At 53.0% G+C, this 24390-nt stretch overlaps 1 protein-coding gene across 1 annotated transcript in view; it reads left to right on the top strand.

Annotated features, from left to right (window-relative positions):
• OTOF (otoferlin) overlaps positions 1 to 24390 on the top strand; it is a 125756-nt gene that overhangs the window by 82832 nt on the left and 18534 nt on the right. Inside the window, exons 10-27 of the mRNA XM_049903170.1 lie at positions 3271 to 3402; positions 8788 to 8850; positions 9261 to 9345; positions 13548 to 13707; positions 14599 to 14785; positions 15195 to 15381; positions 18476 to 18699; positions 19172 to 19280; positions 19750 to 19930; positions 20027 to 20147; positions 20726 to 20826; positions 20995 to 21085; positions 21247 to 21363; positions 21713 to 21865; positions 22261 to 22450; positions 22559 to 22683; positions 23270 to 23404; positions 24175 to 24336. Coding sequence (XP_049759127.1) covers positions 3271 to 3402; positions 8788 to 8850; positions 9261 to 9345; positions 13548 to 13707; positions 14599 to 14785; positions 15195 to 15381; positions 18476 to 18699; positions 19172 to 19280; positions 19750 to 19930; positions 20027 to 20147; positions 20726 to 20826; positions 20995 to 21085; positions 21247 to 21363; positions 21713 to 21865; positions 22261 to 22450; positions 22559 to 22683; positions 23270 to 23404; positions 24175 to 24336 — 2523 coding nt within the window. The remainder of the gene's footprint in view (positions 1 to 3270; positions 3403 to 8787; positions 8851 to 9260; positions 9346 to 13547; positions 13708 to 14598; positions 14786 to 15194; positions 15382 to 18475; positions 18700 to 19171; positions 19281 to 19749; positions 19931 to 20026; positions 20148 to 20725; positions 20827 to 20994; positions 21086 to 21246; positions 21364 to 21712; positions 21866 to 22260; positions 22451 to 22558; positions 22684 to 23269; positions 23405 to 24174; positions 24337 to 24390) is intronic.

Below are 24390 nucleotides of genomic sequence, written 5' to 3'. Positions count from 1 at the left end.
CTCCCTCGTAATTCTGAAGAATGACCATTTTTTCTTTTTTTTTTTTTCAAGTCTAAGTGATGCATTCCCCACTATAGAGCCCCTGGGGAGGCGAAGGAGCAGTAGGAATGGCTTCCCCCTGGCCCCATTATCTGTAACCTCACCCCTGCACTCTCAGGCTTTCCTGCTGGGCCTCCCCCCACCCTCAGCCAGCAAAAATCCCCCTATGGAGCCTCTCCCTTTCCCACTTGGCTCCTTTCAGCCCCCTGCCTTCAGGCCCTGTCCACCTCTCACCTCTCATGGGGGAGCTTGCAACCAAGGTAGTCCACCATCATGGGCTCTGCTGATAAAAAAAAAGGGAAACTTCCAGATCCTGAACAAGGGAGGGGGCAAAAAGGCTATTATCACGGTCTGGCCTCAAGATGGAAATATAAAACCAACCAACCCCTCCCACTGGAAAAGCGAATCTCCTGCTGGCATATCTTTAGTACCTTGCTATGCCCAACTTCATCTGTCTGCTCCCCAGTCTTGAGTTACAGAAAGCCTCTTTTGGAGGGAGGGGGATAAGAGGATGAGAAGGATTAGTTGTGGAAGAAAATAGTGGAATTTTTTTTCTAAATCCTTTGGTGTAAGAAGTTTCATGGAGGTTCAGACTTCATAACTGCTATGGAAAGACTATTCTGGAAGGATTTCTAATGGCTGTGTACTCTCTTACATTGAGCTTCTCAGAGCTAAGTTAATTCGTCCTATTTCCATTTTCACTCTCAGAAGAAGTGGTGATTATTGAACTTCTCCGGAGCTCTGGATTCTGAGCCTTCACGTTGTTCCCTTTGGCACTTGATGTTCCAAATAGAAATGTGTGCTTTTATAGTTCAAGTGTTGCTTCAGTTAGTAAATACTCAGTTTCCAGTTCTGTATGCTTTCCTGGCAATGTTCTCACTGGCATCAGAGTTTCTATTTTTCTTGACATCATTACTTCTGATGTGTGGCATTTGCTTGGCCTTCTGAGTATTTCTACAGCTGATGAACACAGTACATGACAATTTTAGTGGTTATTCTTTTTTTACAAAGAGGGAAAAGAATTCTCTTGAGTAAAATCATATTTTTGTAATAGCATAACTTGCGTCGAAGCACAGAGACTAAAAAAACAAACCTCCAGAATAAGAAGCATGAAGAGCAACCCTTACAGTTTTCTTAGAAGAATATACAAGGTAAATGCTAATACTAGCTTCAGAAAGGCTTTTCTGTTAAAATGCAATTTCCGGAGACTCAGGTGAAGCTATCATAAGCATCATACACGACCCTACCTCCTTAGGAGACTAACCATTTACCAGAAGGTAGGTTCATTTCTCAAACAGCTCACATTTGTATACAGCTTTCTACTATTTATAGGAAGCCCTGGTGGCACAATGCTTAAGTGCTCAGCCAGTAACCGAAAACTTGGCAGTTTGAACCCACCCAGCAGCTCCATGGGAGAAAGACCAGGTGACCTGTTCCTGTAAAGATTACAGCCTACAAAATTCTATGGAGCAGTTCTACTCTATCACATGGGGTCACTATCAGTCGAACATCAACTCGACGGCACCTAACAACAACAGCGGCAGCTACTGAAACAGCACATTGACACACATTATCTCATCTAACCCTCGTGCAGTCTTATGGCAGGCGGCGTCTCCACTCATAGCTGAGAAAATTGAGGCTCAGTGAGCCCACATGGCCACCTGCCCTCACACTCAGGGATATGTCAGGTCCAGGAGTCAGTGCCAAGTCCAGCAACCCCATGTCTGCACCTCTCCCTGTTATACCTCCGAATTCAAAGCAAGAGCCAGTGGCTTAAAATGAAGAAGGTTCAGGAAAAGTAGTGGTTACATCAGAAGTGATAGGTTTGGGCTTAAAATCTATGAGCTGGTAATCATTTACAGAAAGTTCCATGAGGGGAAGGACTTTGTTTCACTCCCCACCTGCGCCTGGCCCGTCCTATCAGCTGCTGTGGAGTCGGTTCCAACTCATGGTGACCCCATGAGTGTCAGAGTAGAACTGCGCTCTGTAGGGTTTTCAGTGTCTGTGATCTTTTGGAAATAGATCACCAGACCTTCCTTCCCAGGTGCCTCTGGGTGGACTTGAACCTTTCGATTAGCAGCCAAGTGTTTGCATCACCCAGGGATTCAGCTCAGGTGGGTGCCCAGTAAATATCTGTGGAATGAATGACTGAAAAAAGGGCTTCCTGGGATAGAAATAATATTCAGGAGAGCTGGATGCCACTCACAGGACACAGGAAACCCTCACAACGCGCAATCGTGAGGCCAGAAAAGGTGGCTCCGGTGGGTGCCAGAGCCTCGATGGCCATTCAAACAGCTCTACAAAGAAATTAAACAAAAGCAGGGAAACCAGGAATGTGGAAAGGGGGCCAAATTCCAGAAACACAAAGAAATATCAGAGGCCTGCAGGCTTAAAATGAGAAACGTTGGAGTAGGAAATTAAATGCAAGTTAGTGAAAGCTTAAAAGGCTTCAATCTCTTCCATGAAACCTATGGAGCTAGTTTGGCAGCCATGCGGAGGGGGAGGGAGAACCTGAGGAGCACTTGGCATCACCTGGGGAGCTCTGGAAACCCTGATGCCTGAGCCCCACCCCTAGGTTCTGATTCGATTGGTCTGGAGTGTGCCCTGGGCATTAGGATTTAAAAAGAAAACCAGGTAATTCTAGTGAATGCTGATTTAGAGATTATCCAGGCCAAGACCTCCTTTTGTATGTGTGTGTTTTTTTTCTTTTAATTGTTGTTGAAAATATACACAGGAAAAATATACACCAACTCAACAGTTCCCACATGTACAATTCAGTGATACTGATTACATTCTTCAGTCACCCTCCTTTTCTGAACCGTTCCTCCACTGTTAATGTAAACTCACTGCCCTCAAGCTTCCTGTCGGAACTCTTGAGTTGCTGTTGTCAGTTTGATCCCATACAGAGAGTTCTTTAAGAGAGCACAATGCTCAAGGCAGATCTCCTTTACTAATTAGCTAAACTGTTGTTTCAAGCCCTTCTATAAATGAGGACACTGAGGCTTCCTCAGCCAAAAAGAGGAAAGAGGCCAAAGCCACCCAGCACAATACAGACTGAACGCCAAGGCTGGGACTCCAAGGCTAGGCTGGGACTCCAAGGCTAGGCTGGTTCCTGCAACCCAGCCTGCTGCTCGGCCCCTAAACCCCTGCAGGACCGGAGGGCCTTGTGCTGCGTGGTAAACTTGAACTTGGCTTCCAGCTTTATTATTCTTCCCTTTCTTTTGTCTGCAGGTCAGCGTCACAGTGATTGAGGCTCGGCAGCTGGTGGGCTTGAACATGGACCCTGTGGTGTGCGTGGAGGTGGGCGAGGACAAAAAGTACACGTCCATGAAGGAGTCCACTAACTGTCCCTACTACAATGAGGTCAGTGGCCCCATGGCCGAGTCAGGGGAAGGGATCTCCCAGCACTTGGCAGGAGTCTGGGCCCTGGCCCCTACCCAGGCCCAAGAGGAGCAGCTGGGAGCTCAAGGGGCACAAAGAGCTACCAGCAGGGGTGACCTTTCCCCCCTCCCCGCCCCGCCTTAAACTCCCAGCACATTCAAGTGCAATGCTACACCCTCGGGGCCCCAGTCTAGATTCCAGCTGACCCTGGTCTGGCCAGGGGCAGCCCTTTGAAATCACCACCACCCAGGATCTCCCTGGCAGCTGTCAGTGTCTGTGAGGAAGCCTCATGCCCATGGTGCCCAGTCTTGCTGTTTCCAGGCCAGAGAACTGTGGGAGTGCCGCCTCCCTCCAGCCTCTGCATGTGGTGACCAGTGCCACCAGTCACGAGCACTTCCTGTGTGCCGGGCACACTCCCAAATGCTTAGATGTGTCATCTTTTCTGACCTTCACAGCAGCTGTCATCGGTTGCTCTTAACCGCATGTCACACATGGGGACATGGACGCTCCTGGGCAGGAGGACCTTGTCCTAGCGCTATGCACCAGAGCTGGGATCCCATGCACTCAGCCTCTCTGTTAGGTTGCCTGAACCTTCTTGGGACTTCAGAGCATTGGTCTTGACTCTTGGAATGTGAGAGAGAAAAACCCTGGTGCCCACTACTGTTCCTTCCAGCCATTTGAGACCATGGCTGAGGGGTCGCCGGGACCATCTAGTCAATCTCCCCATCTTACAGAAGAGGAGACAGAGGCCTCAATATGGGAAGGGTCTTACCCAAGATCATAGGTCTCTGGGTGACACAAGCAGTTAAGTGCTTGACTACTAGCTGAAAAGGTAGTGGTTTGATCCCACCCAGAGGTGCCTCAGAAGGAAGAAGGTCTGGTGATCTGCTTCTGAAAGGCCATAGACTTGAAAACCTTATGGAGCAGTTCTGCTCTGCACACATGGCATCGCCATGAGGTGGAATCAACTCGGTGGCAACTAACAGCAACAACAACATTGTCCAAGATCACCTAGAGCACTGTGACAGAGCAGGGACCAGGCTTCAGCCTCGGTCCAGGCTCCACCCACTGCCTCGCAGGGCCACTCCGACACAGCACCTTGACTCCTGGGTTCCAAGAGCTCTGGTGAGGGGTGCCAGGTCTGCCTCAAATGCCTTAGCACACGTCAGGCTAACCCAGAAGCCACTGGCCTGGTGGCCCTGGGCACCCCTTTCCTAGAGGGGACATCTTGTCTTTTTTCACCCCCAATTGATCCAGGCCATGAGGGCTGTCAGGCTGGCCCAAGCAAGGCATCTGTGTCCCAGTGACTCAGCATCTGTTTCCAGGTGTGGGGGGGCTAAGGGGTGCCATCTGCAGCTTGGGAGCCAGCATTGTTTAGGAAGCTGGGGAAGCCCTCCAGCTCTGTACCTGCAGGAAGGAAACTCGGGCACGTCTCTGCTCTTCCTGGGGGCCAGGCCATACCAGGGCCTGGCCACACTCTCTTGGATGACCACAGTGGACCCTGCTCTCACAGCGGGTTTCCTGCAGATCCCCAGGCCTGGGGCTCGCTGCTCAGAACCCCTCTCGGTCCTGTATGGTAGCCTTCCCAGGAGTCAGGAAATCCCGGCTCAGTATCTCTGACCCTACACCAGAACACATCTGTGACTGGAATAGCCTTGGCCTAGATAAGGGTCTGCTTTCCTCTGGCAGTTGTGGAGACAGGACCCCTGGCCTTTCGTGGTTATTTGATCATTGTGTAGCCATGTTTGGCTCACTCAGGGGCTCGCCTTACACCAAGCGCATGTACCTCATGTTTCATTCAAGTTGCTCCCTCCTCCCGGAGGACACAGAGCTGCTTCTCTGCTCTGTGGCTCCCTGGAAAATTCCTACTCACCCTGCAGGACCCTGGTCAAATGTCCTTGCCCCTAAGCAGCCTTCTTTCCCCATACTCTGGATCAGTGGTCATCACACCTCTCTCTCCACGGCAATAACTTCCTTGAATTGTGGTGGTTCTCATGGCTCTGTCTCCTTGGAGGACTGGGGACTCCAGGTCCCCTGTATCGCTGCAGCCCAGCTCAGAGCCTGGCCTGCACTTGGAGGACTTCAGTGACACTCTGCTGAGTGGATTCCTATGCAAATGAAGAAGCAAACACTTGCTGAACGCCTGCTGTGCACCAGGTCCATGCCAGGCACCACGGGGGGCCGCAGAGATGAATGAAACCCTTACCAGGTCACCTCCTAGTTCCAGCCTAGAAACCATTTTCTCAACTCTGTATTCATATCCTCTAAGACTACTCATTTCACTTATCTTTGAACAGTCTTAAGTTTGTTCTTAATTACACTTTCGCTCTTTTTCAGAAACCAAAGTAGCTCTGACTCGTTCCATTTCTGTCTGTTTTCTCTAACCTAATGTTTCTCCAGTTCAGGACTACGGATGTTTTGGACAGATAATTCTTGGTAATGGGGGCTGGGGGAGAGGGGTTGTCCTGTGCAGTACAAGTTGTTGAGCAGTGTGTCTGGATCCTACCTACTAGATGCCAGTAGCATTCCCCTCCCCAGCTGTGACAACCAAAACTGTCTCTGGCTATTGCCACATATCCCCAGAGTAGGGGTCGGGGGGCAAGATTGCCCCTGGTCGAGAAGCACTGCTCTAACCTGTCTTCTTCTGGTTCCTCCCAGCTCTTTCTCTTCCTTTTCTTCACTTACTGCGCCACTTTCCACTGCAAGGAAAATATGCCCCTGGCCCCAGGGGTGTACTAAACCAATACCAGCCCCATTGCCATCAAGTCAATTCTGACTCATAGTGACCCTGTGGGACAGAGTAGAACTGCCCCATTTGATTTCCAAGGAACAACTGGTGGATTTGAACTCCCTACGTTTTGGTTAGTGGCCTAACTAACTCTTAACCACTGTGCCACCAGGGATCCAGGGGTATACTGCTCCGGGCTAATTCTCTACACTGGGGAGAAGCTTCCTTTGGCCGCATTAAATACAACAAAGAGAGGTGGGAACAGTGCACCTGACTTAGCAGAGTTCTAAGTGATCACAAAGGGGAAATGTGCTCAGGCAGCTCCGAGTGTAGGTTCTGGCCGAGCAGAGCTAGCCTGCTCTTGTAGGGCCACGCTTTAGCCCCAAGGGCTGACCCAGCTCTGAGCCACCTGGCCAGGATCGGCCTGCTGCCTGGCTCTGGGCCTGTCTTTGTGTGGATGGAGGCATGGACCTTTGCCCTTCCAGAACAACCTGACCATTCACAGACCAGGCCAAGAGCCCTTCTCTGTCGGTGCCTCTGGTCCTAGCCCCAGGCATCTTGGGAGCTATGTCCTTCCTCCTGCCTAAAACCAACCTCTCCCTTTTGCCTTGGATCCTTCTTTTTCTACAGCCCAAAGAACCTGGCATTACACATCCACTCAAAGCCACCAGGTTTGTCTTGCCCTTTCTCTTAGTTCCTTCTCCCTTGCCTGTAAGATGTTCTAGTCTTGCATAGTGTCTGCTCAAGGACAGGGACCTGAAGTCTGTCATCGTAAGTGCATACAGCCATGCCTTCCTCGGCCCCACTTAGGTCTCTGGTGACCACCTCCTTCTCTCCTCCCGTTCACAGTCAGAGTGTGAGAGCTGGCTCCACTTCCTCTCCTCCCAATCATGCCTCAGTCTTAGCAGTCCTTTTTTCCCCTGCCACTTCTCTGAAGCTGCTCTCACCAAGGTCTGAGGACCTTGCTGTTCCCTACAAATGACGCCCCCTTGTCAACCTCCTCTCCGTGGCTGCCTAGCCCCTTTCATCCTGCTGCCCACTCATCCTCCTGGAGACCTCCTTGTACCACTCTCCTGGACTCCCCATCTCTCTAGCTCCTTATCTGCCATCTCCTTTCTTGGCATCCCTTTCTCTGCCCATGGCTGGAGTGCTGCTGCTCTTGGAGCCCTGTCCTGGGCCTCTCTTCTCTTCATACGTGCTCCTTTGGTATCTCCTCCATCCCCAAGGCTTCAGTTACATCTACAGGCTGAGGACTCCTAGATCTAGGTCTCTACTCATTCCTCCAGAGCTTCTGACCCCTCAGCTAGCAGCACCTGGACATACCACTACCACACATAACAGCTAACATTCACTGTGCCCTTGCCATGTGCACACCCTGAGGTGAATGCTCGACACAGGCTATCTCTTACTTAGACTCCACAACCACGCTTACAATCCACCATGTGTATGGCGGCCCTAGAGTGGTACAACGTGGCATTATTATCCCCACATCACAGAGGGGTAAACTGAGGCTTAGAAAGGAAGTGACTGGCCCAACAACACACAGGCAAGTCTGTCGGACCCTAAAGCCAGCACCTTTACCCATAGTGCTCAGTGTGAGCCTCCAGCGGCCGGGAGAGGATTCTCCTCAGATGTTAACCCTCAGCGCTTTGGCAACATGACTTCCTCTCCCTGCCCACAAGTTCTCCGAAGCAGCTGGCCCTCTGCTCACTGCCACAAACCCTCCTCCCCAGTGCCTGTGCACAAGGCCAGGGAAAAGGGGTGGACGCCACAACTGGGAGTGGCCGCTCAGCAGCAGACGACAGTTCACACCTATAGTGTTTTACATTTACAGCGTCAATGCCTTCACATACCATAGCTCAGAGCCCTGGTGACGCAGAGATTAAGAGCTCGACTGCTAACCAAAAGGTCAGCAGTTCAAATCCACCAGTTGTTCCTTGGAAATGCTATAGGGCAGCTCTACTCTATCCTACAGGGTCGCTATGAGTCAGAATCAACAGTGATGGGTTTTTTGGTATACCACAGCTCAGCAGTTCTAAGACTTGCCTGGTTTTACTGGTTTTACGTGTTAATTGGGATGCATCTTCTAGGCGGTTTAATGGCAGTGCTGATGTGGCGCGTATAACACCAGCATACCTTACAATTAAAGGCATCTTAGATTCGATGGAACATGTTATAATATTTCATGAGACACTCATAACAGGACTCAGGTGGGTGTTACTATCTCCATTTTACAGCTCAGGAAATGAAGATTCAAAGAATGTATTGCTCCAAGCCAAATAGCAGAACTGGGACTGGAACCCTGGTCCTCTGACTCTCCGGTCCAGGGCCTTTGTAAGCACAGCATGTGGCTGTAGACCATTCCACCTGCTGCTCGCACGGGCTTCCTCATCCCACACTGGCCAGCACTGGCTCTGCATAGGGGCTGGCCCCTGCCCTCCTGTTGAGGGCCCTGCCTCCCACCTCCCCCTGGGTCAGCAGGACCAGCGGTTGCCACTGCTGCTCATCCGAACTGTGGGGGCACAGAGGAAATGGCTGGGATGCAGACAGGCACTGCCAGGAGGGAGGGGCCTGGCACTGGTCCCGGCTCTTAGCCGCTGCTGCCTGGTGACAGCAGCCCTGGGTCTTCCCCCCTGCAGTACTTCGTCTTCGACTTCCACGTCTCTCCTGACATCATGTTCGACAAGATCATCAAGATCTCGGTGAGTGGGGGACAGCCCCTGGCACGAAGAGCCACCAGCCTGAACTGCACCTTAGTGAGAATTTGAAAATGGCATCCCCTCTGGGCGACCAATCCTAGAAAGGCAGCCCTGCGCCTGGACACAGGGCTGGGTAAACAGAGCATAGGCTAGGTTTTGGCCCCCTCTCACCCCTTCAGTGGGGTGTCCGTGCAGTGCACAACCTACACAGCTGTACACAGCAGCCAGGGCAGGAGAGGCTGACCCTGAGCCTTCAGCAAGCCGCCCCTGACCTGCCAAACACCCTCCCACTTCACTCCAAAGCTGGGGTCCCCAGAAAGACTGGGATGGTGCCCCCATCAGTTAGCCCACCCCACCCCATGAAAAGCCTCACCCCCCTGGCCTGACTGGCGGGTGGTGGTTCTGGTTGGAAGGTGATTCACTCCAAGAACCTGCTACGCAGCGGCACCCTGGTGGGGTCCTTCAAAATGGACGTGGGAACCGTGTACTCGCAGCCGGGTGAGTAACTGCGCACTCACGGTCAGAACGGGAGTCCTAGGTTCCACTTGGGGAGGCTCAGAAGCACAGTCTGGTGACTGTCATACGCACAGCCGTGTGCTCTGCAGGGTGGTGTGCACACTCTGTACACACAGCCGGGAGTGACTATGCACAGGGTCTAATGGGCTCTCTCTGTCCCCGGGTCAGTAACTACACAGAGCCTGGAGTAACTCCACAGTCTGCAGAACAGCACAGGGCAGGCTGGTGAGTCAAGTCCCACATGCAGTCTGGGGAGTAGTTGGGGGGTAAGCAGCATCAACTCCATTTTACAGGTGAGGAGCCTGAGGCTCAGAGAAATGCCGAGTCACCCATGGGCCAGGGAAAGTCAGGCCCCAGAGCCTCTCACTGGGCTGCACTGCCCTCAGTGCCAAATGCAGTGTGGCAGCCTCTGAGGGACTCTGGGCCCTCAAAGCACTTTTCCGTGACCAACCGTCCAGGGGTCCAGGCACCTGATGAGCAGCTGAACAGGGCTGTGGTTGATCAGCAGCTCTGTGGGTACCTGTGGACTAAGCTGTGGGGCTGGAGAGGGGACTCCAAGGGGGTACCCGAGTCCTTTGTGGGATGGGCCAGGCAGAAGGGCAGTCCCTCGCCTGACAGATGACAGCTGATCACATGGCCATCACACAACCTGGCATTGGGCTCTAGCTGTGTCCCTGCAGACAGCCTGCTGCTCAGAGTGTCATAATGACAATGCAGTCTCCCCCAGACTATCACATTTGATCCTCACAAAACTGTGTGGTAGGTGTCAGCATTAGTCCCATTTCACAGGCGAGATAAATGAGGCTAAGAGAAGTTAAATGGTATGGGGTTCCACTCAACTATTAGGCTGAACAAATTATTCCGGTTCGACCTAATAGATGTTGGTTCTACTGGTGTGCACAGTTGAACTGTGACTCAAACCTGGGAATCTGAGCCCAAAACTCAAGATTACACACATAAAAATTACAACATCATAGAGCATTCAAGATGCAAGAGACCTCAAAAACATCTACCAGGTAGTCCGATCTCTCCATTAAAAAGGAGAAACTGAGACCCAGGGTGATGAAGGGACTTGCCCAAAGTCACACAGTGAGTCAGTGGTAGGTCAGGGAGTAGGACTTCGGCCTCCCAGCCCCAGGCCACATGTGTGGTCCTCAGTAGAGGGCAGTCCCACTGACCATCTGGTGCTGCAGGGGTTGGAGACAAGGGTCGGTCTGCCACCACGTTGTTCCCAGGGAGCATGAGCAGCTGTGGGATGCTTGTTAGAAGTGACACCGGCATTCCTGAGGGTGACTAACACCCCAGAGTTAACCATCCCACACACACACCCCTGTACTATTGGCAGACCTGAGAAGTGGAGCCACAGAGACAGATGGGGTCAGAGAGAGAGACAGTGAGGAACCTAGCACAGCCTCTGGGTGTCTGAGTGGTGGAGGTAGAGGTGGAATGGGGTAACCACCGCTACTCATGGAGCACCTACTGAGTGCAAGACCTGGGCAGAGCACGCTGTCCCATCAGTCCCAACCCTCACAATAACCCCATGTAGGTATCATTGTTCCCATTTCACAATAAGGAAACTGAGGCCCAACAAGTTTAAGTCACAGGCCCAGAGCCAACTGTGAGTAAGTGATAGAACCCGGATGTGAACCGAGGTCTTTGTGGGCCCAAAGCCCAGGCTCCCCTCTGAGGTAAACCACCCCAAGATTTGCTGCTCCTGTTGAGTCTGTCCCTGAACATGGTGTTCTCCTTGGGGGGCTGAAATCACACAGCCCTCCAGTTGGGATACTGACGCCTTCACCTGGATAATCTCCAGTGCAGCCTCCCCTTCTTGACAAGCCCTTGGTTTCTGACCCAACCAGAGTGTTGTTGGACAGCATGCTGCCAGGACACAGAACTCGTGGGTGCTGCTGGCAGCTTTGGAGAGTGTTAATCCCCCTCGGAGCTGGAAAAATTTCCTGGGAGATGAGAAGTCTGTCCTCACCCTGAAGGACCGTCAGATGCAACAGCAGGAAACTGCTCACTCACTGATTCTCTGTTGGGTATAGGGTGGGCCATACAAGGCCCTGTCCACAATCTCGTACATTGTGGAGGAGGCCTAGGTTGCTAGTATCTTGCTCAGCCCAACCAGCCTTATCTCGAAGGTGTTAGGGTCAGGCCTGAGGCAGGCGACACAGGTTTCGGCCTGGTCCGTGTATAGCTTGGGCCTCCTGGTGTCCTTGTACCCTGGCCTGGAATCACACAGTATTAGGACAGAAAGGGCCTCAGAGATCATCAGTTCGGTACTTACCCAGTGGAAGGGCCCCCATGACACCATCACTGATTGGTCATCCAACCTTGGCTTAGATCTCCTGGGCATGGGGCACTCACCACCTCTCCATTTTGTCTCTATCACACCAAAATCTGTCTCCCTAGAGCCTTCACCCACTTTCATGGGCTTGTCCTCCAGGAACAGAAAGAATAAATCCATTTCCTCTTTTGATAGCCTTAAATTTAAAGACAAATTTCATGTCCCTCTTGAGTCTTATTCTCTTTCCCTGGCTACATTTCACCAATTAATCTAACCACTCATGCATCTGTTCATATACCCACAGATCCACCTCTTCACCACCCAACCATGAATCTACACACTCACCCATATATCCATCCACCCATCTGCCCATAAATTAATCTGTCCTTCTATCCATTTATCCATCCACTGTCTATCCATCCATCCATTCATCCACCTTTTCAGCCAGCCAGGCAGCCATCACCCATCCCTCAGTCCATCCCCTTGCCATCTATCTCTCCATCCCACAAACATCTGTGCTGGCAAGACCCTGAAGCTCTGGGATGCCTAGGCATTCCAGCTCAGCTGAGAGCCTCCATGGCTCCTCTCATGCATGGCTTCCCACTCTCTCTCCATCCTCGTCCCTCTCTTCAGATGCTACCCTGACATTGTCCCTCCTGAGTCATAGTTGGACTGGGTTGTCCCCAAATGGGCTGATTTATGCCCACAGCCCCTAACATACCTCATGGAGCCCACTGGGGGCAGAGCGTTGGAGGGGACAGTCCTGGGCTACAGAAAGAGGAGGGAGGGAAGAAGGCAGGTTCTAAGCCTCTGGGGATTTCAGTGCCCACCCAAAAACCATAGAAGGAAGATGGGCTTCCCTCTGCTTGCATACTAGCTTTAATGTAAACCTGATGGGGCAAACCCTTCCTAAAGTACCTTCTTCCCTGACAACTTTCTTTTCCTCCACACTATCTAGATCCTAGGGATATTGAGATGAGACTACCTGTCCCTACCTTTAGGAAGCTTAGGATCTAAATTTGGGGATGGACAATAAATAGATAATAACAGTGCCCCGTGAGAGAGAAGGCAAGTCTGTGAAACACTGAGTACCAAAGAGGGCAAGATCAACTCATTCAAGGAAGCCAGGGGAGGCTGCATGGAAGAGGAGACGCTTGAGCAACATGAGCAGACATTTACCAATGAAACAGAGTGGGAGAGAGGCAAAGGTGGCCAGTAGAGCATTCCAAGCCCAAAGAACAGCAGACACAAAAGTGTGGAGGCAGGAAACAGCAGCGTGAATTCAGAGAGGAATAAGCAGTCTTGCCCAGCAGGAGCACAGGGTCGGAATGGCATGAGCAGAAAAAGCCAGCAACAGCCATACCAGGAGGCCCCATGGACCAGGCTAAGGTCTTGGGCCTTTACCCCAAGGCATGGAGAGCCCCCAGAAGGATATGAAAGGAAAGTCAGAAGACGTGATCTCTATTTCGGGAGGCTTTCTTTGGTAGGGGTATGGCAGTTAACTGGAACGATGGAGGTGAGGGAGGCTGGAGGTAGAGAAATCAATTAGGATTCTAGCTGTGTCAAAAATCAGCCAGTGAAAACTCTGTTGATCAGGCTGCTCCAAAACGAGTCATGGGGATGGCACGGGACTGGGCATCGTTTGTTCTGTTGTGCATGAGGCCCCCAGAGTCACACCACATACCCTGATGCATGACCAAAGGTGGGGAGTTATTCCAGCAGCCTGGGCTCCTGAGGACCCATTTCCCCCTGACCCAGACAGAGGCAGAGCCATGGCCCAAGGTCCCTGGGGCCTGACAAACTAGGCTCCAGGGACCAAGGGTGCTGAGCTCTGCAGGCTCCATGGGCTGCCCGGAGGTGGGGTGGCAGGTGCAGTCCATGCTCTTCACCACTGCAGAGCACCAGTTCCATCACAAGTGGGCCATCCTGTCAGACCCTGATGACATCTCCTCTGGGCTGAAGGGCTACGTGAAGTGTGACATTGCTGTGGTGGGCAAAGGGGACAACATCAAGACGCCCCACAAGGCCAACGAGACAGACGAGGATGACATTGAGGGGTGAGCCTCCCATCTCACCCCATGACCTAAGAACCTGATTCCAGCCCTCCTTCTCCCTGAAGGGAGCTTGTGGCATGGACCTGGCCCCAGAGTTCTTACCTTCCACATCCCTCACCCCATCCTCACTGCACATGCATACAGACCCCATGCTTCCTGGACAAGCTGAGGCCAGGGCCTGCCCCAGCATCCACACACATCCACACACTGGAGACAAAGGACAGGCCAGGGCAGAGGTGGGGAGGATGGAAGACAGCTAAGGATGACGGTCCTTTGATGTTCAGACTTGTGAATGTGAGAAATTTGGCAGAAAGAGCAGATGCAGGCAGAGCAGAGCTGGGGAGCTGCTGGGTGCTGAGTCTAGACCCAGGATGACAGAGGTTTCACTTTGTGTGCCAATTCCAGGCTACTGAGAATGGCTGTTGAGAAGTATTCTGGGACCTTGTCTGGACTCAGTTGGAAAAGTACTGGAATCCAATGAATTGTGTGTTCCAGGGAGGGGAGGGGGCCTCACTTACGATGTTTTTGCCTAGGGACGAGGGATGTGGGCACAAAGCTGAGAAAAGTTGAAAATAATACTAAGATTGGTATCCCACTCTATAATGTACAAAACACTCGTATGTTTTAACCTCTTTGGGCTTTATCATATTCCAGAGAGATGAGCAATATTGTTCCCATCTTAAAGGTGAGGAAACTGAGGCTCAGGGAGATGGGGAGACTTGCCGAGAATCCTACCAGTGAGCAGGTGCCTTAAACTTGAGCTTCTTCAGTCCTAGTCTAGGCCCTGTTTGCATCCCTCACAGGTTCTCCCAAGACCCAGGGTATGTAGGTCGCAGGGCAGGAGTTAGGATGCCTGGGCCTGGCCACAATAGCCCTGGCTGTGTGTTCTGGCAGGAACTTGCTGCTCCCTGAGGGGGTACCCCCCGAACGCCAGTGGGCCCGGTTCTATGTGAAAATTTACCGAGCAGAGGGCCTGCCCCGTATGAACACAAGCCTCATGGCTAACATGAAGAAGGCTTTCATTGGTGAAAACAAGGACCTTGTCGACCCCTATGTGCAAGTCTTCTTTGCTGGTCAGAAGGTATTGGTGTAGGGGGTGCAGGAGGCTGGGGCTTGGGGTGACAGGCATCAGAGGTGTGGAGTGATGGACATGGGGGTCTGGCGGCAGACATGGGGCAAAGCTGGAAGCCAAATGACTGGCACTTGATTACCTTGGGCATTAATGTCTGGAATGTGGCAGAGAGACGAAGGAGCTCCAATTTAGAGGGGCTGGCAGGGTAAGGCCAGGGCAGGTTAGGAATCCTCTCAGCCATGGATGGGGCTCAGAGAAACCCTCCCTGCCTCCAGGGGGCCTAGAGACCAAGAGCTGAAGGGGAAGCAGTAGAAAGGAGGAGTCCGAGGGGCTGGAAAGTGGTGGGGGAGAGGAGGAGGTAAGTCTACACACACACACACACAAAAGCACACCCTAAACTTCACTCCCCTCCCAACAGGGAAAGACTTCAGTGCAGAAAAGCAGCTACGAGCCGCTGTGGAATGAGCAAGTGGTCTTTACAGACCTGTTCCCCCCACTTTGCAAACGCATAAAGGTGCAGATCCGGGACTCGGACAAGGTTAACGATGTAGCCATCGGCACCCACTTCATTGACCTTCGCAAGATCTCCAACGACGGAGACAAAGGTCAGCAGCAGGACACCTGGTGTGTGTGGTGGTGGGGGGTGGCCTAAAGGGAAGGAATAAATGAGATCCCCATCACCAGCACACTTCCCCACCATCCCAGACAGAAAAGCTCTGTGCATTTTGATGGCTTTGTCAGCTGCCCCCGCCTCCAGGGAAAGTTGAAACATCATGGCTCAGGTCCCCTCAGAGCTGACGGGGACTGCCTGGACCAGCGTGCCTGGATATGAATCCAGCTCTGACAAATTCATAGCTGTGCAACCTTCATACCTCGGTTTTCCCCTCTGTAAAATGCAAATAATAATAACTGCTACTATTATTATTATGAACACACAGTAATAGAACCTATCCATAGAGTTTTTGTGGAGACTGACTGCCTGGTAGGACCCAGGCATTGTGCCAGGCACCAGGGATATACAGTGAAATAAGAACTTTTTCCCATCCTTGAAGTGCTCACTGTGTGTCGGAGAGGTGGAGGTGCTACCAAATGGTCACGACATAACGCAGAGGACACAAAAGGCCACACTTTGTATGATTCTTCTTATACCCACTCCTCACTTATCAATATGGTTAGGTTCCAAAGACCAGGTTGTTATGTGAAAATAGGTGTTATGTGAAAATGGAGGATGACTACATCATTACATAACGGCCAGATTACATTATCACATAATTGTCAAATTACCTCATTATAAAAAAAATATATATATGACTGCCAAATTACATCATTACCTAATTGTCAAATTACATAATTACAAAGCTGCCAGATTACATCATTACATAACTGCCAAACCACCGAGAATCATGGCCCAGCCAAGTTGACACATAACCTTAACCATCACATACAATGTTACACTTTCCTCTTACCTCTGCATTCATTACTGCCAGACATACATCATTAAGGTGAATAATAGTTGATAGTAGAGTTTTAACAATTGTCCTAAATGCAAAATGCTGTGTAATGAGATAGTAAGTGATGGGTGGGTATATACGCTATGTCCAGCATAGGCAGATCCACAGACAGAAAGCAGATTAGTAGTTGCCAGGGGCTTCGGGCCGGAGAATTGGCAGTAATTGCTAATAGGTACTGAGTTTCTTTTGGAAGGATGGAAATGTTCTGGAATTAGATAGTGGTGATGGTTACTCAGCATAGTGAGTACTGTCACTGAAATGTGTACTTTGACATGGTGACTTTTGTTATGTTTTGTTATTAAAAAATGCTATTGAAATTTTAAAGGCAGAAAAATAAACAAAATAAAAAGGCAGAATTGGATCTGTGTTACACACAAGATGCAACAAATCCTAATAATGGGAGGAGTTGATTGTGACTAGGAATTGGGACTGGAAGAGATCCATACTTGTGCCCATTTCAAAGAAAGGCGATCCAACAGAATGCGGAAGTTATCAAACAATATCATTAATATCACACGCAAGTAAAACTTTGCTGAAGATCATTCAAAAGCAGTTGCAGCAGTACATCGACAGGAAACTGCCAGAAATTCAAACTGGAGCCCAGAAGAGGCCGTGGAATGAAGGATATCATTGCTGATGTCAGATGGATCCTGGCTGAAAGCAGAGAATACTAGAAAGTGTTTACCTGTGTTTTATTGACTGTGCAAAGGCATTTGATTGTGCGAACCATAACAAATTATGGATAACACTTTGAAGAATGGGACTTCCAGAACACTTAATTGTGCTCGTGAAGACCCTGTACACAGACCAAGAGGCAGTCATTCAAACAGAACAAGGGGATACTGTATGGTTTAAAATCAGGAAAGGTGTGCATCAGGGTTGTATCCTTTCACCATACTTATTCAATCTATATGCCGAGCAAATAATCTGAGAAGCTGGACTATATGAAGAACGTGGCATCAGGATTGAAGAAAGATTCATTGACAACCAGCAATATGCAGATGACGCAACCTTGCTTGCTGAAAGTAGAGGACTTGAAGCACTTACTGATGAAGATCAAAGACTATAGCTTTCAGCGTGGATTGCACCTCAACGTAAAGAAAACAAAAATCCTCACAACTGGACCAATAAACAACATCACGATAAACAGAAAAGATCGAAGTTGCCAGGGATTTCATTTTACATTCAGTGCAGCCATCGAGAAATCAAATGACATATTGCATTGGGAAAATCTGCTGCAAAAGATCTTTTTAAAGTGTTAAAAAGCAAAGATGTCACTTTGAGGACTAAGGTGCGCCAGACCCAAGCCATGGTATTTTCAGTTGCCTCATATGCTTGCGAAAGCTTGACAATGAATAAGGAAGACCAAAGAAGAATTGATGCCTTTGAATTATGGTGTTGGCGAAGAATAATGAATATACCATGGACTGCCAGAAGAATAAATTTGCCTTGGAAGAAGAATGCTCCTTAGAAGGGAGATTGGCAAGACTTCTACTCACATACTTTGGACATGTTATCAGAAGGGACCAATCCCTGGAGAAGGACATCGTGCTTGGTAAAGTAGAGGGTCAGCAAAAGAGTGGAAGACCCTCAATGACATGGATTGACACAGTGGCTACAATAATGGGCTCAAACATAGCAACAATTGAGATGAGGCACAGGACCTGGCAGTGTTTTGTTCTGTTGTACATAGGGTTGCTGTGTGTTGGAACCAACTTGATGGCACCTAACAACAAGAAGAATTGGGAGGGTCTCATGGAGGAAGCAGCACTTAGCAGCAAAGGGCCTGGAAGGCCATGCTGAGGAGTTTGGAATGAGCTAGCTAAGGGGTATCTGCCCTTCAAGTGGATTGTAGGCGGCCCCTGCTCCAGGTACCAGGAAGCAGGGAGCCCAGCTTTGCCTACAAGTGGAGCCCCCTCTCCCCCACCACACCCAGCTCAGGCCCCCAGAGAGAATAAGTCGACCTAAGAAAGTGCTTCATACAAGTGAAAGACCGCCCCCTCTCTCCCTGTGGCCAGCACAACAGGCACTAAGCTCTCCCTGCAGCCTCTGATGAGCCAGGCTCTGTACCACAGGTCTCCTGCCTCAGACATTTCACTGAGCAAGGCAGCCAGGAGGTGGAGGCCAGGAGCCCCAGTGAGCCCTGGGGAATGACACAGCCCCCTCTTCTCTTTCCCTTTGCCCACAGGCTTCTTGCCTACACTGGGCCCAGCCTGGGTGAACATGTATGGCTCCACACGTAACTACACGCTGCTGGATGAGCACCAGGACCTGAATGAGGGCCTGGGGGAGGGCGTGTCCTTCCGTGCCCGCCTCATGCTGGGCCTAGCTGTGGAGATCCTGGACACCTCCAACCCTGAGCTCACCAGCTCCACAGAGGTGCAAGTGGAGCAGGCCACGCCTATCTCAGAGGTGAGACCCCTGGGGCTGTGCTGCCCTCAGGGCCCCCAGCTCAGCCCACTTCTCATTATGGCAACACAGGGTCCTGTGTCCCTCAGGGAGCCAGACTCTGGGATGAGGCTTCCTCCCCCAGGAAGCAAAGACCCCGACTCTGCCCCTCAGCAGGACCTCCTCTGTCCTCTCCCATTGCCTGTGCCTGTGCTCCGCTTGGAGGCACCAAGACGTTCCCCTCATCTTTGTCCCTGTCTCCAGCCACGGTTGTCCCTCTGGTGTATGGAGCCAGCCCTTCTTCCAGGGACACCCAGGCTGGAGGGCAAAGAGAACTGGGCCTTCAGACCCTGAGCTGCCTAGCTTCAAACCTGTGTAGGATGCCCTCTACCACCAGCCCAAAGAGGCTATCACTGAGATAGTAGAAGGAGGCCTGGCCCCCGGCCCATCTGTCCATACTGAGGTTTGCTGGTGGCTTGAACTACCTCCTTCACAGAGCTGCACAGGGAAAATGGAAGAATTCTTTTTATTTGGAGCCTTCTTGGAGGCCTCCATGGTCGACAGGAAAAATGGAGACAAGCCAATCACCTTTGAGGTCACCATAGGTGAGTGCTGGGTTCACAGGGGGGTCTTCAAGCCTAGGGAGAGTGGAAACTGACCTCTTTCCCAAGTACCTTCATGAACCCACACGGCACCTTCGTATATGTGCTGGCACACAAGCTCTCCAGAGGGGTGGACCCTTGAGCCCCACTGACAGGACTAGGCTGTGTTGTCAGGAAGAAGGAAGCCTTTCCTCCAAGGGGAGAGGGGCCTTTGTGGGCTGGACAGGAGAGAATGAGAACATCTGCCATGTCCTGGGCTGGAGCTTCAGTTCATTATCATCAGGGATTCTAGGGAGATCTTTTCAGGGGTTGGGGGACATGGGGCCTTTTCTCTGGCACAGACCCCAGCACCTTCCCTAGTCCTTGACTTACCCCTTCCCTCCCCCAAACTCAAAGCAACATATGACTGGAAGGAGGGTGGGGCCTGAAGGAGAAAGGAGTCTCGGCCCTTCAGTGCCCATTCTGCCTCTAGGCAATTATGGGAACGAAGTTGATGGCCTGTCCCGACCCCAGCGACCTAGGCCCCGGAAAGAGCCAGGGGATGAGGAAGAAGTAGACCTGATCCAGAACTCGAGTGATGATGAGGGCGACGAGGGTGGGGACCTGGCCTCTGTCTCCTCCACCCCTCCCATGAGGCCTCAGATCACTGACAGGTGGGCCAGAGCATTCTGGGGGCCTCTATCCTCCCTCAGCCAGGCCTTCCACCACCCTGGGCCCCCAGTCCTCATCCTTTCACCCCCTCCCACCAGAAACTACTTCCATCTGCCCTACCTGGAGCGCAAGCCCTGTATCTACATCAAGAGCTGGTGGCCAGACCAGCGCCGGCGCCTCTACAATGCCAACATCATGGACCACATCGCTGACAAGCTGGTCAGGGCCAGGCCAGGGGTGGGGGCTGGGAGGGGGGAGTAGGGGGTGGTGTGGAAAGGCCCTCACCTGCTTGGAATCCTCCCCCCCAGCCCCCCTACCCCCACACACACGGCAATGGAAGGGTGGAGACTGCAAGAATGGCCTTAGCAGGACCTCTGCCCCCATCCCCAGCCCAGGTCCCAGGAACAGGATGAGGGCATGGGGGCTGTCTGGGATGGAGTCCTGGAGCTCCCTGGAGGCAGCTGGTCAACCCCTCTCTCTCTGGCTTGCACAAGCCCCCTATCTAGGCCTGAGTTCTTCCCAGCCCTTGAGGGGTCCAGCAGGGCCACAGGTGCATAGCCCAGAAGTGGCTCCTTCCTTCAGGAACCGAGGACCCAGATACTAACGTCTCCAGGTTCTGAAAACAGAACCGGGGAAATCGGACATTTGCTCATGATGATCAGAGACTGGGAGGTGGTGCTAGTGAGAGGTCCCAGGTCACTAGGTCCCTCATTTCCTCTGGTGAATGGGGAGGAGACATTGGGGAAGACCGGGGGGAGGGCTGTGACTCAGTGCACCCCCACACTCTTGGTTCACAGGAAGAAGGCCTGAATGATGTGCAGGAGATGATCAAAACGGAGAAGTCCTACCCCGAGCGTCGGCTGCGGGGTGTCCTGGAGGAACTCAGCTGTGGCTGCTAGTGAGCAGGGGGGACTGCGGTAGGGGGTTGGTGGGATTGGACAAAGGGGCCCCAGGCCTGGGCAGTGAAGGAGGTAGAGTACCTACGATCTAGACTCAGATGGACCACCCCAGGCCCTGACTCCTCGGGCCAGGTGGGTCCACTAAGCCCTGGCTCCCCACCCCACAGTCGCTTCCTCTCCCTCGCTGACAAGGACCAGGGCCACTCATCCCGCACCAGGCTCGACCGGGAGCGCCTCAAGTCCTGCATGAGGGAGCTGGTAAGCGTGGCTGGGCCGCCAGGGGAGGGTCTGGAGGCTATCAGGCAGGAGGTGAGAGGAGCCACCTGAGGTGGGAGGAATGTCTGTCTCTGGGTCACAGCCCCTCCATGTGGGCTGAGCTGTTACGCACCAGCTGAGCTCCACTTACCACCCCTCCCCAGGAGAGCATGGGGCAGCACGCAAAGGCCCTGCGGGCACAGGTGAAGCGGCACACAGTGCGAGACAAGCTGAGGCTCTGCCAGAACTACTTGCAGAAGCTGCGCTTCCTGGCAGATGAGGTGTGTGGCCTGCAGTGTCCCCTGCCAGCCTTCACAGAGGAGGTGCCAGCTGAGGGAAGGGCCTCGGCCCCAAACCAGAGAAGCAGCCCTGCCCCAGACAGTGGGGGAACTGGGGGGTTTCACAGAAAGGGGCCAGGCCCCCTGGGAGGCCCCTCCGGCTCTGACAGCCAGTTGGGGGACAAGGGTGAATAAGTCCTTCGTCTGGGGGGTATTCTTCCTGAGTGGGGCCTGGCAGCCATCAGTCTCCTGATGATCCACACCCCAGTCTTGCTTTCTGGGGCCTGAGGCAGAGACCTGGGGTCAGCCAGGCTCAGGCGGCCCAGCCAAGGGTCCCCTGCCACCACCCCAGCCGCAGCACAGCATCCCAGACGTCTTCATCTGGATGGTGAGCAATGGCAAGCGCATCGCCTATGCCCGGGTGCCCTCCAAAGACCTGCTCTTCTCCATTGTTGAGGAGGAGATGGGCAAGGACTGTGCCAAGGTCAAGACGCTCTTCCTCAAGGTGCAAAACCGAGGGGAGTGAGGTGGGGGGTGAGCCTGGGGTCTGGGAGGGTCTTCCCCGGGAGGGAGCAGCCCCACCCCAACCCCAGGGTCTGGCAGGCCTGAACTCATGGGGATGGAGACCTCAAGTCACAGATGCTCAGAGAAGAGCTGGGAAGTGATGATAGGAAGGCAACATGGGCAAGGGGCAGGAGGGGGTCCAGGATGGCCTGGGAGAGCAGGGGTGGGGATAGCCTGCCCACCCCCTCTAGGCTGTGTCCCTCACCCCCCAGCCCAGTGGCATGCTGACGGAGAAGCAGGGGTAGCCCTGACCGAGGCCTCCAGCAGCCCCACTGCCCCTTCCCCACCCTGTGGGGCCAGGCAGCAGGCTCCCAGTGACGCCGCATCTGCCCCCAGCTGCCGGGGAAGCGGGGCTTTGGTTCGGCGGGCTGGACGGTGCAGGCAAAGCTGGAGCTCTACCTGTGGCTGGGCCTCAGCAAGCAGCGCAAGGACTTCCTGTGTGGCCTGCCCTGTGGCTTCGAGGAGGTCAAGGCAGCCCAGGGCCTGGGCCTGCACTCCTTCCCGCCCGTCAGCCTGGTCTATACCAGTGAGTGAGGATCCTTGGCCTGGGCTGACCCCTCACTCCCATCACTCACCCCTTAGATGTTGCAGGGGCTCCCTGTTCCTGGGTCCTCAGCCCTGCTCTTCCCCACAGAGAAGCAGGTGTTCCAGCTCCGGGCCCACATGTACCAGGCGCGCAGCCTCTTTGCTGCAGACAGCAGCGGCCTCTCGGACCCCTTTGCCCGTGTCTTCTTCATCAATCAGAGTCAGTGTACAGAGGTGAGGGCCTGGGGTGGCGGGAGGGGCTGATTACAGGAGGGTTGCAGGCACAGCAGCGGCCTGGAGAGAGCGAGGAGGTCTAGGTGGGGCCTGGAGAGGCAGATCCGCCCGAAGCCCAGATCCTTAGAGGGACGCCTTGCGGACAGCTGCAAGCCCAGGCCGCTCTGGCTATGCTCAGAACAGAATCCCTGGCTGGTGCAGACAGTTAAAGTGCTTGGCTACTAACCAAAACGTTGGCCTTCAAGCCCACCCAGAGGCACCTCAGAAGAAAGATGTGATGATCTACTTCAGATAAGTCAGCCATTGCAAGGCCTAAGGAGCACAGTTCCTCTCTGACACAAGTGGGCTCCCCATGAGTCTGCACTGACTCAACGGCAGCTGGTTTTCATACTCAGAAGATAAGGAAGACATTGGCAGGGTGGGGGGTGAGGGCAGACCTCACTTCACTTTGTTTCTGGAACATTCAGGGAATCTGACATTCTCGATTCCAAGTCCTCTGGAAGCTGCACAGACTGGCGCTGCCTCCTGCTTGTCCTGTCTGCCCATCCATCGCCTCGTTAGCCACTCCCCTACCCCCGTGCTGTAGGTGCTGAATGAGACCTTGTGCCCCACCTGGGACCAGATGCTGGTGTTCAACAACCTGGAGCTGTATGGAGAAGCTCATGAGTTGCGGAACGATCCTCCCATCATTGTCATTGAAATCTATGACCAGGACACCATGGTATGCTCATGGGGAGGCTCTGGCACCAGGGACCCTTGAGGGCCCCACACCCATGCCCTCTTCCCTGTACCCCCTGCATTGGTGCTATACCGGCCACTTCCCCGACACCTCCCCTCCGCCGCCCCCCCCCCCCGCCCCCCAACACACAGCTCCTTGGCCAAGGTTCTGGGAACTGGGAGTCTGAGCTGCTGACTGGCCCCCAGGAGACCCCAGGTATCTCCTGCACTGTCCCTACAGCCTGACCCTTCCTGACACTGCGGGCTTCTGGAGTCTCAGGGAAGAGACAGGCCAGGGTGTCCCTACCTCCTGGCACAGACAGACTGAGCTCAGGCCCAGAGTCTTTGGGAGAGGTGCCAGCAAGCCCTGCTGTCACCAACCTTACTGCACCCAAGGACCCAACACCTAGCACAGTCAATACAATCTCACAGCTCTCCATAGGAGGCTCTAGAGTGGGGGGCTGAAAGATTGGGTGGGCCTCGAGAGCTGGGGAGCCACCTTACTACAAGCCACCTCAGCTCTTGAGGTACTCTGGACTCGGGGTAAAAAAGGGGTAGGAGGATCTTATTTCTATTTCTGCCATTCACTGGCTGCATGGCAAGTCTTTGGTGCTCCCTGAGACTCAGTTTCCCCATCTGTAAAATGGGGCGATCACTCCTGCCCTCTTACAACAACTCAAGAGCCAGTTGTGAGGACTGAGTGACACCACAGGTGGGAACGTGCTCGGTGAACTGAAACCCCCAAGCAGCTGTCTTGGTTGTCTGCTGTGTCAGGGCAAAGCTGACTTCATGGGCCGGACCTTCGCCAAGCCCCTGGTGAAGATGGCAGATGAGGCATATTGCCCACCCCGATTCCCGCCCCAGCTGGAGTACTACCAAATCTACCGAGGCAACACCACAGCTGGAGACCTGCTGGCTGCCTTCGAGCTGCTGGAGGTGGGGGCCAGGGACAAGCCAGCTGCCTCAGTGGACCACAGCTGGTGGGCAGGT

This window comes from Elephas maximus, chromosome 12 (assembly GCF_024166365.1).
Source record: "Elephas maximus indicus isolate mEleMax1 chromosome 12, mEleMax1 primary haplotype, whole genome shotgun sequence".
Lineage (NCBI taxonomy): Eukaryota > Metazoa > Chordata > Mammalia > Proboscidea > Elephantidae > Elephas > Elephas maximus.
This window is presented reverse-complemented; position numbering and strand designations above follow the sequence as displayed.